The sequence below is a fragment of the Limanda limanda genome, chromosome 20 (assembly GCF_963576545.1).
Source record: "Limanda limanda chromosome 20, fLimLim1.1, whole genome shotgun sequence".
In the NCBI taxonomy this organism is placed as follows: domain Eukaryota; kingdom Metazoa; phylum Chordata; class Actinopteri; order Pleuronectiformes; family Pleuronectidae; genus Limanda; species Limanda limanda.
The window spans coordinates 534,644-549,505 of record NC_083655.1 but is presented as its reverse complement, the minus strand read 5'-3'; the positions used below and the strand labels follow the sequence as shown (position 1 = coordinate 549,505).

General features: G+C 48.7%; 2 protein-coding genes across 4 annotated transcripts; one reads left to right on the top strand and one right to left on the bottom strand.

The window, feature by feature from the left end:
* Positions 1-150: 150 nt before the first annotated feature.
* arhgap28 (Rho GTPase activating protein 28) lies at positions 151-8,865 on the top strand. Its single transcript, XM_061093995.1, has 15 exons — positions 151-753; positions 2,456-2,640; positions 2,715-2,932; positions 3,240-3,345; positions 4,765-4,997; positions 5,251-5,413; positions 5,684-5,775; positions 6,027-6,101; positions 6,182-6,335; positions 7,021-7,103; positions 7,508-7,723; positions 7,798-7,914; positions 7,982-8,109; positions 8,450-8,487; positions 8,570-8,865. Exons 2-15 carry the CDS (start codon positions 2,457-2,459, stop codon positions 8,650-8,652), a joined length of 1,890 nt encoding a protein of 629 aa, XP_060949978.1. The 5' UTR covers positions 151-753; position 2,456; the 3' UTR covers positions 8,653-8,865.
* A 243-nt stretch (positions 8,866-9,108) lies between these two features.
* zbtb14 (zinc finger and BTB domain containing 14) lies at positions 9,109-14,217 on the bottom strand. 3 transcript variants are annotated; one of them, XM_061093993.1, is made up of 10 exons: positions 14,076-14,217; positions 12,824-13,012; positions 12,555-12,725; positions 12,382-12,471; positions 12,168-12,311; positions 11,460-11,704; positions 10,578-10,663; positions 10,213-10,352; positions 10,035-10,130; positions 9,109-9,944 (listed from the first exon to the last, which is right to left on the bottom strand). In XM_061093993.1, the coding sequence occupies exons 2-10, from the start codon at positions 13,010-13,012 to the stop codon at positions 9,810-9,812; spliced, it is 1,296 nt and encodes a 431-aa protein (XP_060949976.1). In that variant the 5' UTR covers positions 14,076-14,217; the 3' UTR covers positions 9,109-9,809. The 3 variants fall into 3 exon arrangements, with proteins under 3 accessions (XP_060949976.1, XP_060949977.1, XP_060949974.1); XM_061093994.1 differs by lacking the exon at positions 14,076-14,217 and adding an exon at positions 13,686-13,986; XM_061093991.1 differs by lacking the exon at positions 14,076-14,217 and having other exon boundaries at positions 12,824-13,986.
* Between the last annotated feature and the right edge of the window lie 645 nt (positions 14,218-14,862).

Here is a 14,862-nt window from a genome sequence, read left to right as displayed (position 1 = left end):
AGCTAATAGTTTACCCCTTTTCCAAGTCTTTGTGCTAAGCTAAGCTAATAGCTCCCTCTGTTCATGGTCTTTGTGCCAAGCTAATAGTTGTTCCCTTTTCTTAGTCTTTGTGCTAAGCTAAGCTAACAGCTCCCTCTGTTCATGGTCTTTGTGCCAAGCTAATAGTTTACCCCTTTTCCTAGTCTTTGTGCTAAGCTAAGCTAACAGCTCTATCTCTTCCTAGTCTTTCTGCTAAGCTCATAGTTGTCCCCTTTTCCAAGTCTTTGTGCTAAGCTAAGCTAATAGCTCCACCTCCTTAGTCTTTGTGCTAAGCTAATAGTTGTTCCCTTTTCTTAGTCTTTGTGCTAAGCTAAGCTAACAGCGCCCTCTGCTCCTAGTCTTTGTGCCAAGCTAATAGTTGTCCCCTTTTCCTAGTCTTTGTGCTAAGCTAAGCTAACAGCTCTATCTCTTCCTAGTCTTTCTGCTAAGCTAATAGTTGTCCCCTTTTCCAAGTCTTTGTGCTAAGCTAAGCTAACAGTTCTATCTGTTCCTAGTCTTTCTTCTAAGCTAATAGTTGTCCCCTTTTCCTAGTCTTTGTGCTAAGCTAAGCTAACAGCTCTATCTGCTCCCAGTCTCTGTGCTAAGCTAGCGGCTAAGCTAACTGCAGCTGATCGATGATCAGAACATTAACTCCCCCTCCTCCCTCTCTGTGGCCCCTCCCCTCTCCTGCCTCCTGTCTCCACTCACATCAGCTGTCGGATGAGAGAAGAGAGGGTGAGTTGCTTTCTCTTTATTTCTGATCACTGATCACATACTGATATAGACATACAAATAGATCACATAAAGAGAACATATAGATAACATAAAGATAACACATATAGATAACATATAGATAACATATAGATAACATAAAGAGAACATATAGATAACATAAAGATAACACATATAGATAACACATAGATAACATAAAGAGAACATATACAGTTAACACAAAGATAACATATTGCTACTGGAGAGAGAGAGTGGTACAGAGAAGTAGATCCAGACTCAGGCCAGAGTCTGGTTCAGATCAGGTTGATGATCTGGTGTCAGATCTGGACCAGGTCCAGGTCCAGGTCCAGGTCCAGGTCCAGGTCCAGGTCCAGGTCTTCTTCTCTACATGAGTCCATTTGTCTGAAAAAAAGTCAAAGTTTTACTTCAAATCAGGTTGTTGTTCTGTCGATTGATTAGTTAGTTGATTGATTTGCTCGTTGCCTGATTGGAGGTGACACACACACAGACACAGTGAATCTGATCCGGGTTCCGTCATCTCCTTCTTCATTATTACTGTAAGAATGTACCTGAGTGTTTCTGTGTTGTAACGTCTCTTCAGGACGAAAGACCAGGTCAGGTCTGAGTCTGAGGACCTGAGTGAAAACACTGCATCCATTTCCTCCTAATGGACCCAGAGCAGCAGCTAGCATTAGCCTGGGTCCCCCACTCTATCCTCCCCTGGGAATCAGAACCATTAGACCAAGGTTCCCCCATCACTAACACACACTCACACTAACACACACACACACACACGCACGCAGACACACACACACTCACACTAACACACACACTCACTCTCACACACACTCACACTAACACACACACTCACTCTCACACACACACTCACTCTCACAAACACTCACACTAACACACACACTCACACTCACACCAACACACACTCAAACACACACGCATATACGTACACACCCAAAGACTCACACCCAAACACTCTCTCACACACACACACACACACACACACTCACACTCACACTAACACACACAAACACACAAACACTCTCACACACACTCACACAGACACTCACACCCGCACACATTCACTCACACACCCACACACACACATACACATACACACCAAAAGACTCACACTCACACTTACACCCACACACACAAAAACTCTCACACTAACACACACACACACACACACTCACTCACTCACTCACTCACTCACTCACTCACACACACACATACACACACACACACCCACACACACAAACACTCTCTCACACACACACACACACCACACACCCACACACACACACACACACACACTCACACACACACACACACACACACACTCACACAGATCAATACTCTGTAGATGTTTACTTCCTCTCACATCATCAATATTCAATCTGAGCTCAGAACAATAAATAAAATCTGACACAAAACAAAAAGTTTGAAGTTGAACAAAAGAGCAGAAGAGACGTTTTGAATCAGGGTCACGTGACGAAGCCGTCAGGTCAGCTGATGATGTGTGAGAGGTCAAGATGAACTGGGTCTGACTTCCTGCTTCCTGTCACAGACTTCCTGCTTCCTGTCACATCAGCAAACAGACAACAGCCAAAGTCTCGGCTCTGATTGGCTGACAGGCTCAGTTTAATGTGTCTCATGCTCTGATTGGCTGTCTGCTCTGTCTTTACAGGATGTTGTCGTCTCCACCATCCACCTCTCTCCCCTCTTCCTCCTCCCCACCTCCACCCCCCCACACAGGGAGCTCCGCCTCCCGACGCGTTGCCTTGGAAACGTACTGGAGGGAGGTCCAGAGCATCGAGGAGGAGAAGGAGGGCGAGGATGAAGATGAAGAGGAGGAGAGGAAGAGTTTGGACGGTAAGTGAAGCCAACTGCAGAGAGACAGGTACATGTTCTGTCTCACCTCCAGCTGTCTCTCTATCCACCTGCAGAGGCGGAGCTAGACGAGACCTGGCTGACGGAGGCGGGGTTATCCTCCCTGGTCACGGCCTCGTCCGAGGAGAAGATGGCGCCACCAGCGGAGGCGCTTCTGTCCACGTTGACCCGGCAACAAGCCACGACTGTGAGGAGGAGGCTGGACAACCTCAACGAGACGCTGAGGAAGAGAAACAAGCAGCCAATCAGAGACGTCCGAGACGTCTTCACTCAGGTGAGCTATAACAATACAAATCAGACATCTGTGATGTCACACGCAGGTAACCAGGAAACATCAGGCATTCGCCAATCAGCTTCTGAAGAGGTTTGATGAAAGTATGAATCAGGAAGCTTCACCAGGGGGCGCTCTCACCAGCAGCAGTGATGATGTCATATTAAAGAACAGACTCAATGGACGAATCAAACCTCGAGTTCTGAAGGAAACTTCCTCACTGCATCATCAGCTGTATCTGTGACAAATGCTGCTAAGGATTCTGGGAGTTGTCGAGCAGTGAGTCATGACTCAGCGTTTACTTTTTCAGGCTGATTTAGCGGACAGAAGCCCCTCCCCTCCCTCTAACCTCTCCGGGTCATCAGCGAGTCGATACCACATGACCACGAAAACCATCCGTCGCCACACCCACAGAGGTACCTGTCTGTCTCTCACCTGTCTGTCTCTCACCTGTCTGTCTCTCACCTGTCTGTCCCTCACCCATCTGTCTCTCACCTGTCTGTCCCTCACCTGTCTGTCTCTCACCTGTCTGTCTCTCACCTGTCTGTCCCTCACCCGTCTGTCTCTCACCTGTCTGTCCCTCACCTGTCTGTCTCTCACCTGTCTGTCCCTCACCCGTCTGTCTCTCACCTGTCTGTCTCTCAACTGTCTGTCCCTCACCCTTCTATCTCTAACCTGTCTGTCTCTCACCTGTCTGTCTCTCACCTGTCAATCTTTCACCTGTCTGTCTCTCACCTGTCTGTCTCTCACCTGTCTGTCTCTCACCAGTCTGTCTCTCACTTGTCTGTCCCTCACCGGTCTGTCTCTCACCTGTCTGTCTCTCACCAGTCTGTCTCTCACTTGTCTGTCCCTCACCTGTCTGTCTCTCACCTGTCTGTCTCTCACCCATCTGTCTCTCACCCGTCTGTCTTTCACCGGTCTATCTCTAACCTGTCTGTCTCTCAGCTGTCAATCTTTTACCTGTCTGACTCTCACTTGTCTGTCCCTCACCTGTCTGTCTATCATCGGACTGTCTATCTCTAACCTGTCTGTCTATCACCTGTCTGTCTCTCACCAGTCTGTCTCTCACTTGTCTGTTTCTCACCTGTCTGTCTCTCACCAGTCTGTCTCTCACTTGTCTGTTTCTCACCTGTCTGTCTCTCACCAGTCTGTCCCTCACCTGTCTGTCTCTCACTTGTCTGTCCCTCACCTGTCTGTCTCTCATCGGACTGTCTATCTCTAACCTGTCTGTCTCTCACTTGTCTGTCCCTCACCTGTCTGTCTCTCATCGGACTGTCTATCTCTAACCTGTCTGTCTATCACCTGTCTGTCTCTCACCTGTCTGACTCTCACTTGTCTGTCCCTCACCTGTCTGTCTATCATCGGACTGTCTATCTCTAACCTGTCTGTCTATCACTTGTCTATCTCTAACCTGTCTGTCTCTCACTTGTCTGTCCCTCACCCGTCTGTCTTTCACCGGTCTGTCTCTCACTTGTTTGTCCCTCACCCGTCTGTCCCTCACTTGTCTGTCCCTCACCTGTCTGTCTCTCACTTGTCTGTCCCTCACCTGTCTGTCTCTCATCGGACTGTCTATCTCTAACCTGTCTGTCTCTCACTTGTCTGTCCCTCACCTGTCTGTCTCTCATCGGACTGTCTATCTCTAACCTGTCTGTCTATCACCTGTCTGTCTCTCACCAGTCTGTCTCTCACTTGTCTGTCCCTCACCGGTCTGTCTCTCACTTGTCTGTCCCTCACCGGTCTGTCTCTCACTTGTCTGTCCCTCACCTGTCTGTCTCTCACCAGTCTGTCTCTCACTTGTCTGTCCCTCACCCGTCTGTCCCTCACCTGTCTCACAGTTCGACCGTCTGTCCCTGTGTGTCTTTTCAACGAGCGTCCTTCTGAAGATCCGTCGTCGCCATCACACGCTCTGCCCCGAAGCCCCTCCCCTCCTATGCCCGTCACTCAGACAAGACAACCTGATTGGATGCTGCGGGATTCTCCGTACTCAGAAGGTGTGGCTGAGCACAAACAGGGTGGGGCTTGTTGGGACTGTCTACGTTTCCATGGAGATGACGACTGTGATGTGCCGGTAGGTTGTGACTTCCTGTTTCTTCTTATGTATGGTAAACAGTAGGTTGGTGTTTTAATCCTTTATCTGTTCCCATTGAGGCACACTTTCAAAATAAAAGCAGCCGAATCCACTATGATCACTTCCTGTTTGCAGTGGACTCAGTGATGAACAGATAAATGTCACTGAATCACCTGATACTGATGTCATAGTCAGGCTGTGATGTCACACTCAGTATGTGTGTATAATCCTGTGTGTGTGTGTCTGTGTGTAGTTCGTACCCGTCTCACCCTCTCAGGGTCTCACCTATGCAGATGACCTGTCGTCATGTGACCTCACTCAGCTTGGGTTCATCTCTCACATTGAGCTCTCCACCTTCCTGCTCGCTCTGGGTGTTCAAACCAAACACACCCGCCCTCCACGCCGCTGGAACATGGGTGCGTTGCATTTGCACATCCCAGTGTGAACGGTTGACTGGAAACAGACAGAACAATTGAAGGGCTTATTGGTTTAACTGAGGTCAGAGCTTAGGGGTCAGAGGTCATGTTCTCAGACCTGAAGTTCACCGTGAAAAGTTAATGAGCAATTTACATTGATCAACTAATAAAGTAAAAATGAATCAATTTAAAACACAATCAGCCAAACTGTTTTAATCACTTTACTGAGACATGTCCACCTGTCTCTCTCTCCACCTGTCTGTCCATCAGACAGCGGGGTGTTCGGCGTTCCTCTGAACTTCCTGTTGGAGAACGACAGGAAGAAGTTTCCCGGGGTTAAAGTTCCCATCGTCTTCAAAAAGGTGAAGAACCTGTCTGTCTGCACCTGTCTCTCTGTCTGTCCATGTTGTATCAGATGACATTTGACATTAGCTTTGTGCTAAGCTAACAGTTGAACGGTTATCCGAGGTTGGATAAACATGGTTTTAGTGTGAACAGCTTCATGAGGAGAAACCGTCAGAGCTAGAATATGAACTGAGGGATCTAACTACGTCTGTGTGTGTGTGTGTGTGTGTGTGTGTGTGTGTGTGTGTGTGTGTGTATGTGTGTGTAGTTGTTGTGTATTTTAGAGCAGAGTGTGGAGACTGAGGGGATCCTCCGAGTTCCTGGATCTGTCGCTCGACTCAAGGTAACTCTCATCAAGCAACTGTACACTTTACTATCAGTGCTTTTATTCTGAAGGTCATCTTCCTGTCTGTCTGTCTGCAGTACCTGCGTCGAGAGTTAGACAGGTGTGGTGGAGACATCGACTGGTCGTCAGTGAGACAGGTGGAAGCTGCAGGTTTATTGAAGCTTTTCATCAGAGAGCTGCCGACACCTCTGCTGACACACACACACCTGTCCACCTACCACTCTGTGCTGGGTACACACACACACACACACACACACACACACACACACACACCTGTCCACCTACCACTCTGTGCTGGGTACACACACACACACACACACACACACACACACACACACACACACACACACACACACACACACACACACACCTGTCCACCTACCACTCTGTGCTGGGTACACACACACACACACACACACACACACACACACACACACACACACACACACACACACAGCTGTTCACCTACCACTCTGTGCTGGGTACACACACACACACACACACACACACACACACACAGCTGTTCACCTACCACTCTGTGCTGGGTACACACACACACACACACACACACACACACACACACACACACACACACACACACACACACACACACACACACACACACACACACACACCTGTCCACCTACCACTCTGTGCTGGGTACACACACACACACACACACACACACACACACACCTACCACTCTGTGCTGGGTACACACACACACACACACACACACACACACACACACACACACACACACCTGTCCACCTACAACTCTGTGCTGGGTACACACACACACACACACACACACATGTCCACCTACCATTCTGTGCTGGGTACACACACACACACACACACACATACATAATGGTGATGATAGTGTTAACAATCTAACTTGTGTGTGTGTGTGTAGGGATCTCCTCGGTGCTTCATCAGGTTCAGGCTCTTCATCTCTTGTCGTTGTTGCTTCCTGAAGTGAACAGAGAAACGCTCAGAGTAAACACACACACACACACACACACACACACACGCACACACACACACACACACACACACACACACAGCAGCTCCACACACAGGTCACAGGTGGGACTGCATCACTCTGTTCACACCTACAGGTGTAATATGTTGAACAGGTGAGAAATATCTTCTAAGCATATAGTTTATAACCGAGATCTGTTTCTATAGTTACACATAAACCAGATCTGTTTCTATAGTTACACATAAACCAGATCTGTTTCTATAGTTACACATAAACCAGATCTGTTTCTATAGTTACACATAAACCAGATCTGTTTCTATAGTTACACATAAACCCAGATCTGTTTCTATAGTAACACATAAACCCAGATCTGTTTCTGTGGTTTCCTATAGACTCTGATACGTTTCCATGGTTACAGGCCCTGTTAATCTTCCTGCGTAAGGTCGTCTCTCATCAGGACCAGAATCGAATGTCTCTGTGGAATGTCTCCATGGTAATGGCACCCAACCTGTTCTCCTGCCGTCACCATGGCAACAAGCAGTCCATTGCTAAGCAACGGGAAGAGATGGAAGAGGCGGTGGGGGGGGCTCGCCTGATTCGGCTGATGATCACACACCAGGATCTGCTGTGGACCGTGAGTCTCAGGACAGTCTCCGTCACATCACTCTCTGACCTGCCTGTGACATCACTTCCTGTTTTCTGCAATAGGTACCAAGGTTCCTGTTGTCTCAGGTGAGACAGATGAACCAGGCAACCAATCAGAAACAGTTCGGCCTCACCAGGACAACCAAACGACTTCTGAGGAGGAAGAACGACAAGAACCAGGTGAGACACAGACCCGGTGAGACTGTTTTTGCTCTGACATCATCAGTGACATCACGTGTGTGTGCAGGTAGCGGAGCTGTGTGAAGGTGTGATCAGGGTTCACGCCCCCTTACACACCAAGGTTTCCATGGCGATACAGCTCGACGGACAAACTAGAGCCAAAGACGTCACTGCTCGCTTTGAGTGTGAGAACAGGTAACACACACACAGACACACACACACAGACCACTGTGGGAACCTCCACCTGCACCACCACCCCCACCGGAGTCTCACCTCAACAGCCAGAGACAAACCAGTTGCTTTTCAGCATTCTTTTATTCTTGAAAACAGGAGAAAACATGAATCAAAACAGTCTTGTCCATGTGTCTCTCGTGTCCCTCGTGTCCCTCTGGCAGCGGAGGTCCCGGAGGAGACACAGCCCTCCTGCATCACTCCTCTGGTCCAGGTGGAGGTTCTGAGTCACAATTTAAAGAAAACATTTATAAAGCTTCCATTGATCCTGTCTCCCTCTCTCTCTCTCTCTCTCGACCATCAGTCCAGTTCAGTGTCTGTATGAAGTCGGAGGAAACATCTGTGAGTCTGGTTATGACATCATCAAAATAACCTCACCTGCTCCACATGTAAATCTGAATATCTAAACCTGTCTGTCTCTCAGGTGAACGGCGTCTCCACCCAGACTGCGTCCTGTTGGATGTCTACAGAGTGAATCCTCGCTGTGATTGGCTGATCAAACCCTGATTCAGAGACATTTGTCTCACATCATCTGAGACCTGTCCCCAAACCGGTCCAACCTGTCTCACCACCTCTTCCACCCTTGATCCTGTTTCACAACGTGCCTTACCACCTGTCTTCCTGTCTTCTCAACATCTCAAACAACCCCAGTGGACGAATGTCTCACGTCCTGTCAAACAAATGTATTTCTTAAAGTTTCACTTGTTTTATAAAACGTTCTTCGAGAAAAATAAATGTTTTTATTAATCTTTTTGAATCTTTTCTTCCTTTTGTTGTTGATAGAATCTGAAGACTTGTTCAAATTAAAAACCAAGATCTGTTGATGTTTTGTTTTCCTCCTGCTGGTCGATGGTTCTGACCAAAACCCCCGACTCTTATCAGATCACACATCAGACTGTAAATGAAGTCAAAGGAGGAGCTGCACTCGTGTGGAGAATGTGAAAATGTCCAAGTTATGGAAGATGTGAATGAAAAGGTTTATTTTCAGTGGAACTGTGTAAAAAGCTCAGTTCACGTGTGTTCCCTCTGGGCTCCTGTAGTTAACGTGATGAAAGAAACAGACGTGTTCTGACAGCGACTCGCTCATGAAACTGAACAGAGCAACGGTTTTATACACAAACCAGCAGCTTGAAAATCAGCTGCTTTCTGTACAGTTTGGTTTCACGTGTAAAAACAATGTGAGATCGTACATGAACCGTGGATCACATGACTGCTGAGGTCATTCATGTTTACTGTCGCACACGAGGAAACGACTTCAACACAAACAAAGTCATAAAAGGTCTCTGTTAAAAATAAACCATAAGATACAGAGAAAATGTTTGAATGATGATGTCATCAACAGCTGGAGTCCACCCAAACTTTTTGGATCAGCTGATGCTATCCAGATGTTTGGACCAGCTGATTCTATCCAGATGTTTGGATCGGCAGACGCTGTCCAGATGTTTGGATCAGCTGATGCTGTCCAGATGTGTGGATCAGCTGATGCTGTCCAGATGTGTGGATCAGCTGATGCTGTCCAGATGTTTGGATCAGCTGATGCTGTCCAGATGTTTGGATCAGCTGATGCTGTCCAGATGTGTGGATCAGCTGACGCTGTCCAGATGTGTGGATCAGCTGATGCTGTCCAGATGTGTGGATCAGCTGATGCTGTCCAGATGTGTGGATCAGCTGATGCTGTCCAGATGTTGCTCCTCTGCAGCCATGGCGGCGGCCTGCAGTGCCTCTGTGTCGCTCTGCAGTGGATTCAGCTGCTTCCTCTCACTGTGCATGTTGTTTTCATGACGCTTCAGATCTGATGCCTGAAACACAAAGTGATCCTGAGTACACCAGGGACAGAAGTACTGCGAGTAGCAGTAGTATCAGTACTCTAACTGTAGTATTAGCTTTACCTTGGCGAAGGCCTTGGTGCAGGACGGACAGACAAATGGTTTCTCTCCTCTGTGTCTCCTCTCGTGATCCTTCAGGTGAGACTTGTGTTTAAACGCCTGCAGACAGACAGGTTAGACAGCTGAGAGACAGACACGTGAGAGGCAGACAGACAGGTGAAGCAGACAGGCGTGAACTCACCTTGTCACACATCTGGCAGGCGAATGGTCTCTCGTTGCTGTGAACTCGTTCATGTTTTTTAAGGTCCGGCGCTCTGATGAACGATTTTCCACAAACGTCACATCGATATGGTTTGAATCCCGTGTGGATCTTCAGGTGTTCTGGAACACGAAGGTGAGACAGGTGAGGGCGGAGCTTCTTCAGGTCAACATTAGAAATACATCACCTGATTTCATCAACACACAACTCTCTCAAAACATCATTTACAGTGACCACACCTGTGTAACTATGGTAACCAGGTGATACCCGACCCGAGTGGCATATGAAACAGAACCCTGTCAGTTACAGTGTGTGATGATGTCAGAGTCAGGTGATCGTGTTTGTACCTTTCAGGTGAGCGTGTGTGGTGAAAGCTTTGGTGCAGATCTCACACGCAAACGGACGCTCGGCCGAGTGGAGCTTCTCGTGTTTCCTACACAAACACACAAACATACAAACAAACACACACATTTCACAGGATGAAACTACTTAAAGGATCAAAGTAGTAAAGTACGTGAGGTTCTCCTCCTCTAACACTCTCAGTAGATCAGTATCAGTGAGTGAAGCAGCTGCAGTCTGTGGGACTGGGAGCACTTTACGGGCCAGGCTGGTTCTGTGGGACTGGGAGCACTTTACGGGTCAGGCTGGTTCTGTGGGACTGGGAGCACTTTACGGGTCAGGCTGGTTCTGTGGGACTGGGAGCACTTTACGGGTCAGGCTGGTTCTGTGGGACTGGGAGCACTTTACGGGTCAGGCTGGTTCTGTTGGGCTCCAGCAGCTGGCAGAGGTTCATCCTCTGAGGAGAATCTAGATCTTTCAGAAGCTCATCAGAGGAGCTCAGAGGATCTTGTGGTTCTCAGAAGACCCTGGTCCTCATCAGAAGACCCTGGTCCTCCTCTGAAGCCCCTGGTCCTCATCTGAAGCCCCTGGTCCTCCTCTGAAGACCCTGGTCCTCCTCAGAAGACCCTGGTCCTCCTCAGAAGACCCTGGTCCTCCTCAGAAGACCCTGGTCCTCCTCAGAAGACCCTGGTCCTCCTCAGGGACTCGATCAATCCACATGGGGATTTAACCTGACAAGTGAACGAGCTTCGTAGAACTAAAAACTCTGGATTAAACCTGAAGTTAACCTGATAACCACAAATCCTGCTTCGTAGTTCAGGGCCCGTGTGTGACTGTGTGTGTGTGTGTGTGTGTGTGTGAGAGTGTGAGTGTGTGAGTGTGTCTCGTACCTGAGGCGGCTCTCGTCCAGGAAGCTCTTCCCACACACCTGACAGGCAAGTTGTTCTCTGTGTCCATACAACAAATATTCAAACTTCATGTCGGTCGTGGCTGTCGACCAACCAGGCGGCTGCTCGTCTTTCACCTCGCCCATACTGTCAGCAAACGTCAGCGTCTGGGTGGCGTGATGCTCCGCCCCTAGCTCCTTAGGCTCAGCCTCCATGTCTGTCACCACATCCTGGTCATAACACGTAACCTGCAGGTCAAAAGGTCACATGTGCTGGTTATCTCCTGTGTGTTTGTTTACACTGTTAGATGTGTTGTCTAAACCAAACATGGTTTCTCACTTGACATCAAAATTAACGTTTCACTTTCATGTTTCCTGCCTCATGTGAGGTTCAAGTATGGAGTAGTGCTGCAAATATTTCAAAATAAAACTTAAAAAAAAATTAATGAATGGATTCAATCCACCTTTATTTTGAAAGGATTACCATTGAAACTGTAATGAAAGATCAACTTCTCTGTATACTCTGCACGTAGAACTCTATCACCATCACTGTCGTACGACAGAAGTCTGATGGAGAGACTGTCTCTTTTAGAAAAGTATTTAAATTATGAAGTGGTATTTGAAACACACATTTTTGTATCGACAACACGACTACGGACACAACAGGGCGACTGTGGACAGAACTGTGTGTGTGTGCTTGTGTGTGTTGTACCTTGTGTACATCTTCATTGGTCAGTTCCTTCAGGATTGCTTCCTGGACTCGTAGCACTGCACTGGGAGACTTATCCAGCTCCTGATTGGCTGCTGCCTCCACGAGGTCATCGGCGGTGGGCGTGTCGTCGTGCTCGCCGAGGACCTGAACACAGGGACACGATGAGCGAGACAGATAACGATCCTGGATGAATCTGATTGGATGAGGATCGAACCTCAGACTCCAGCTGAGCCTCCGGCGGCAGCGCCATCTTCACGATGTCGTACGGGAACTTGTCTTTGTCTTCTGACGACACGTCTCGTTTCTGAGGACACGCAAATGCATCGTCAGGCTCGTGGTTCGTGAGGAGGGAGGTTAGCTGTGTGTGTGTGTGTGTGTTTGTGTTACCTGCGAGCACAGCTTGTCGAGGAAGCGGATGCCCAGGATCTGTCCCGATGACATCATCAGGTTAACGTCTCTCTTCCTGACGGAGATCTTGGCCGTGTACATGTAGTTCAACACCTCCTCAAAGATGTCGGAGCGGATGAAGTCGATCTCGATCACAGACGAGTTGTCCACCTGACAACACAAACGGTTTGGAATCGTCAGAAAGGTGTGAATCATACTTGTGTGTATTTGTTGCTCTGAACATGTGTTGACGTGTGGTGTTTGTGCACCTCATGTTTCTTGAAGAGTTTCTTGAAGTAGTTGGAGCAGGCGGCGAGGACACAGCGGTGAGCACGGAACTTCACGTCCTCCACGACCACGGCGATGTCACAGTGCTCGCCCTCCAGCCGCTGCTCGTTCAGCAGCTTCAGGAAGATGCTCCTGTGGTCGTCGTCCACGTACTTCACCGTCTCCGTCATCTGCACAAACACTCAGTGAGGCTGTCGTCACGGCAACACAACGTTCACACAACCATGTGACCTCCGCAAACCATCAAAACACACATCATCTGTGGACGGTTTATTTTCCTGTATCAGTTTACTTTCAAAGTAAAAGCAGCTGACTGTGATCACTTCCTGTTCTTTAAAAAAATAAAAGCTGCTGACTGATCACTTCCTGTTTGCTACTGAAGGAAACTGAAAAACATCCGATTCTACATGATCTGATATATTGTTAATGACGTCATCCCCAGGTGACATCATTTCATCGTGTCTCACGTCATGCCCCCCCCCAGTTTCACACCAACAGTTCATGTTGATCTACTACAGCGGACACGCGCACATGGGCGCGTACACGCGCTCCGTTGCCTTTAGCGGAGCGGGACTGTGACTTCGCGTTCACGCAGATTTATTTACGTTACTATTTAAATTCATGCGCAGGAAACGAACGTGTTTTCTTGTGAAACTTGGAGCTAAGCTAACGTGCTAACAGCTGCGAGGCTACCGCGAATACAGCGTCATCATGTCCGGTGTGAAGCAGCTTCACCGGGCAGGCTAACGCTAGCTTAACACTAGCCTGTAGCTAACGCTAGCCTGTAGCTACCGCTAGCTTGTAGCTAACAGTCCGAGTGAACGTTAGCTTCCTCCTCGGTACCGGGGGATCGGCCCCGGTGCTCGGTGCCCGCCGGCCCCGGGGCCTCGCTGGCTGTGTCCCCGGGTTCGGGTTCGGGTTCCCCGGGTTCGGGCTCCCGGGACCCGGGGGTGGACCGCTCAGTAAATGGCGGACAGTCCGGCCCGCCGCTCCGCGCACACAAGATGGCGTTCCTCCGGTAACCGTGTGTTGACGGTGTGTTAACGGTGTGTTCCCGGGCACCGGCACCCCCCCTCCCCGGCGGGAGGGGACCGGCTCACGGGCACGCGGGCCCGGCCGCGGGGACCCGGGCTCGAGCGGCCATCACCGGCTCGAGCGCGCGCAGGTTCCCGCGGACACGGAGCGCGGCCCCGGCTCTTCCCGGGAGCGGCTGTTACCGGGAGCGGCTCTTACCGTCAGCAGGCCCGGCCGTGCGCGTCCTCCTGGGGGGGGGGGTCGAGCACCGGGAGCACTGCGGCCGGTTGTTGTTGTTGTTGTTGATGATGAGGAGGACGAGCACCGAGCTGAGGCCGCGCTTTGCACGCACACAGGAGCACGCAGGCCGCGCGCCAAGCATCCTCTCACGCGCATGCGCATTCTGCCTCCATGACGGCCTCGCAGGTCACGCGCTTACCTGAACGTCACCTGGCTCGTGAGGATTATTAAAACTCATCAGATGATCATCACGTGGGTTGGAGCAGTACGTTTTACAAAAACTGTGAAACTTGACATGTTTATAAACATGTGAATAAACATGTTTATTCACTCACTGATCAATCACATCACGTGTGTATGTATGTATGTAATGTTAGGACAATTTTACTGATAACCAATAAATTGATTTGATGATGTGAAACTAAAAAGAGACAACAGACAAATTCAACTTTGACTTAAAAACTCTTTAATGTTTAATTGTTTTAATTAAAAGATTTAGAATTTAAAGCAAATCTATCTTAACTCTACAAAGAGAAGATTTTGTTTAAATGAAACAAACCTCATCTTTCACGTACAAATCTACAAGTTGCATCAGAGATGAAAACAGCCAATCAGAGGAAAGTTAATTACAATAAACATGAAAAAATAGATTTAGATTTGTCTTTAACCCCGCCCCCTAATTATGACACTTCGCTCTTGCTGTAGCAACGGCAGGTAAATAACAATCTTTGCTCTTCAACATCAGAACTACACTACCCACAATCCC

Excerpts from the sequence above, each read along its gene's own strand:
- zbtb14 (XM_061093993.1), bottom strand. The coding sequence starts at position 13,012 with ATGACGGAGACGGTGAAGTACGTGGACGACGACCACAGGAGCATCTTC. Across the intron at positions 12,312-12,381 it reads AGGCTCAGCTGGAGTCTGAG|GTCCTCGGCGAGCACGACGA; the intron begins GTTCGATCCTCA and ends CCCTGTGTTCAG. Across the intron at positions 11,705-12,167 it reads CCAATGAAGATGTACACAAG|GTTACGTGTTATGACCAGGA; the intron begins GTACAACACACA and ends TTTGACCTGCAG.
- arhgap28 (XM_061093995.1), top strand. The coding sequence starts at position 2,457 with ATGTTGTCGTCTCCACCATCCACCTCTCTCCCCTCTTCCTCCTCCCCA. Across the intron at positions 2,641-2,714 it reads GGAGAGGAAGAGTTTGGACG|AGGCGGAGCTAGACGAGACC; the intron begins GTAAGTGAAGCC and ends ATCCACCTGCAG. Across the intron at positions 7,724-7,797 it reads ACCAGGATCTGCTGTGGACC|GTACCAAGGTTCCTGTTGTC; the intron begins GTGAGTCTCAGG and ends TTTCTGCAATAG.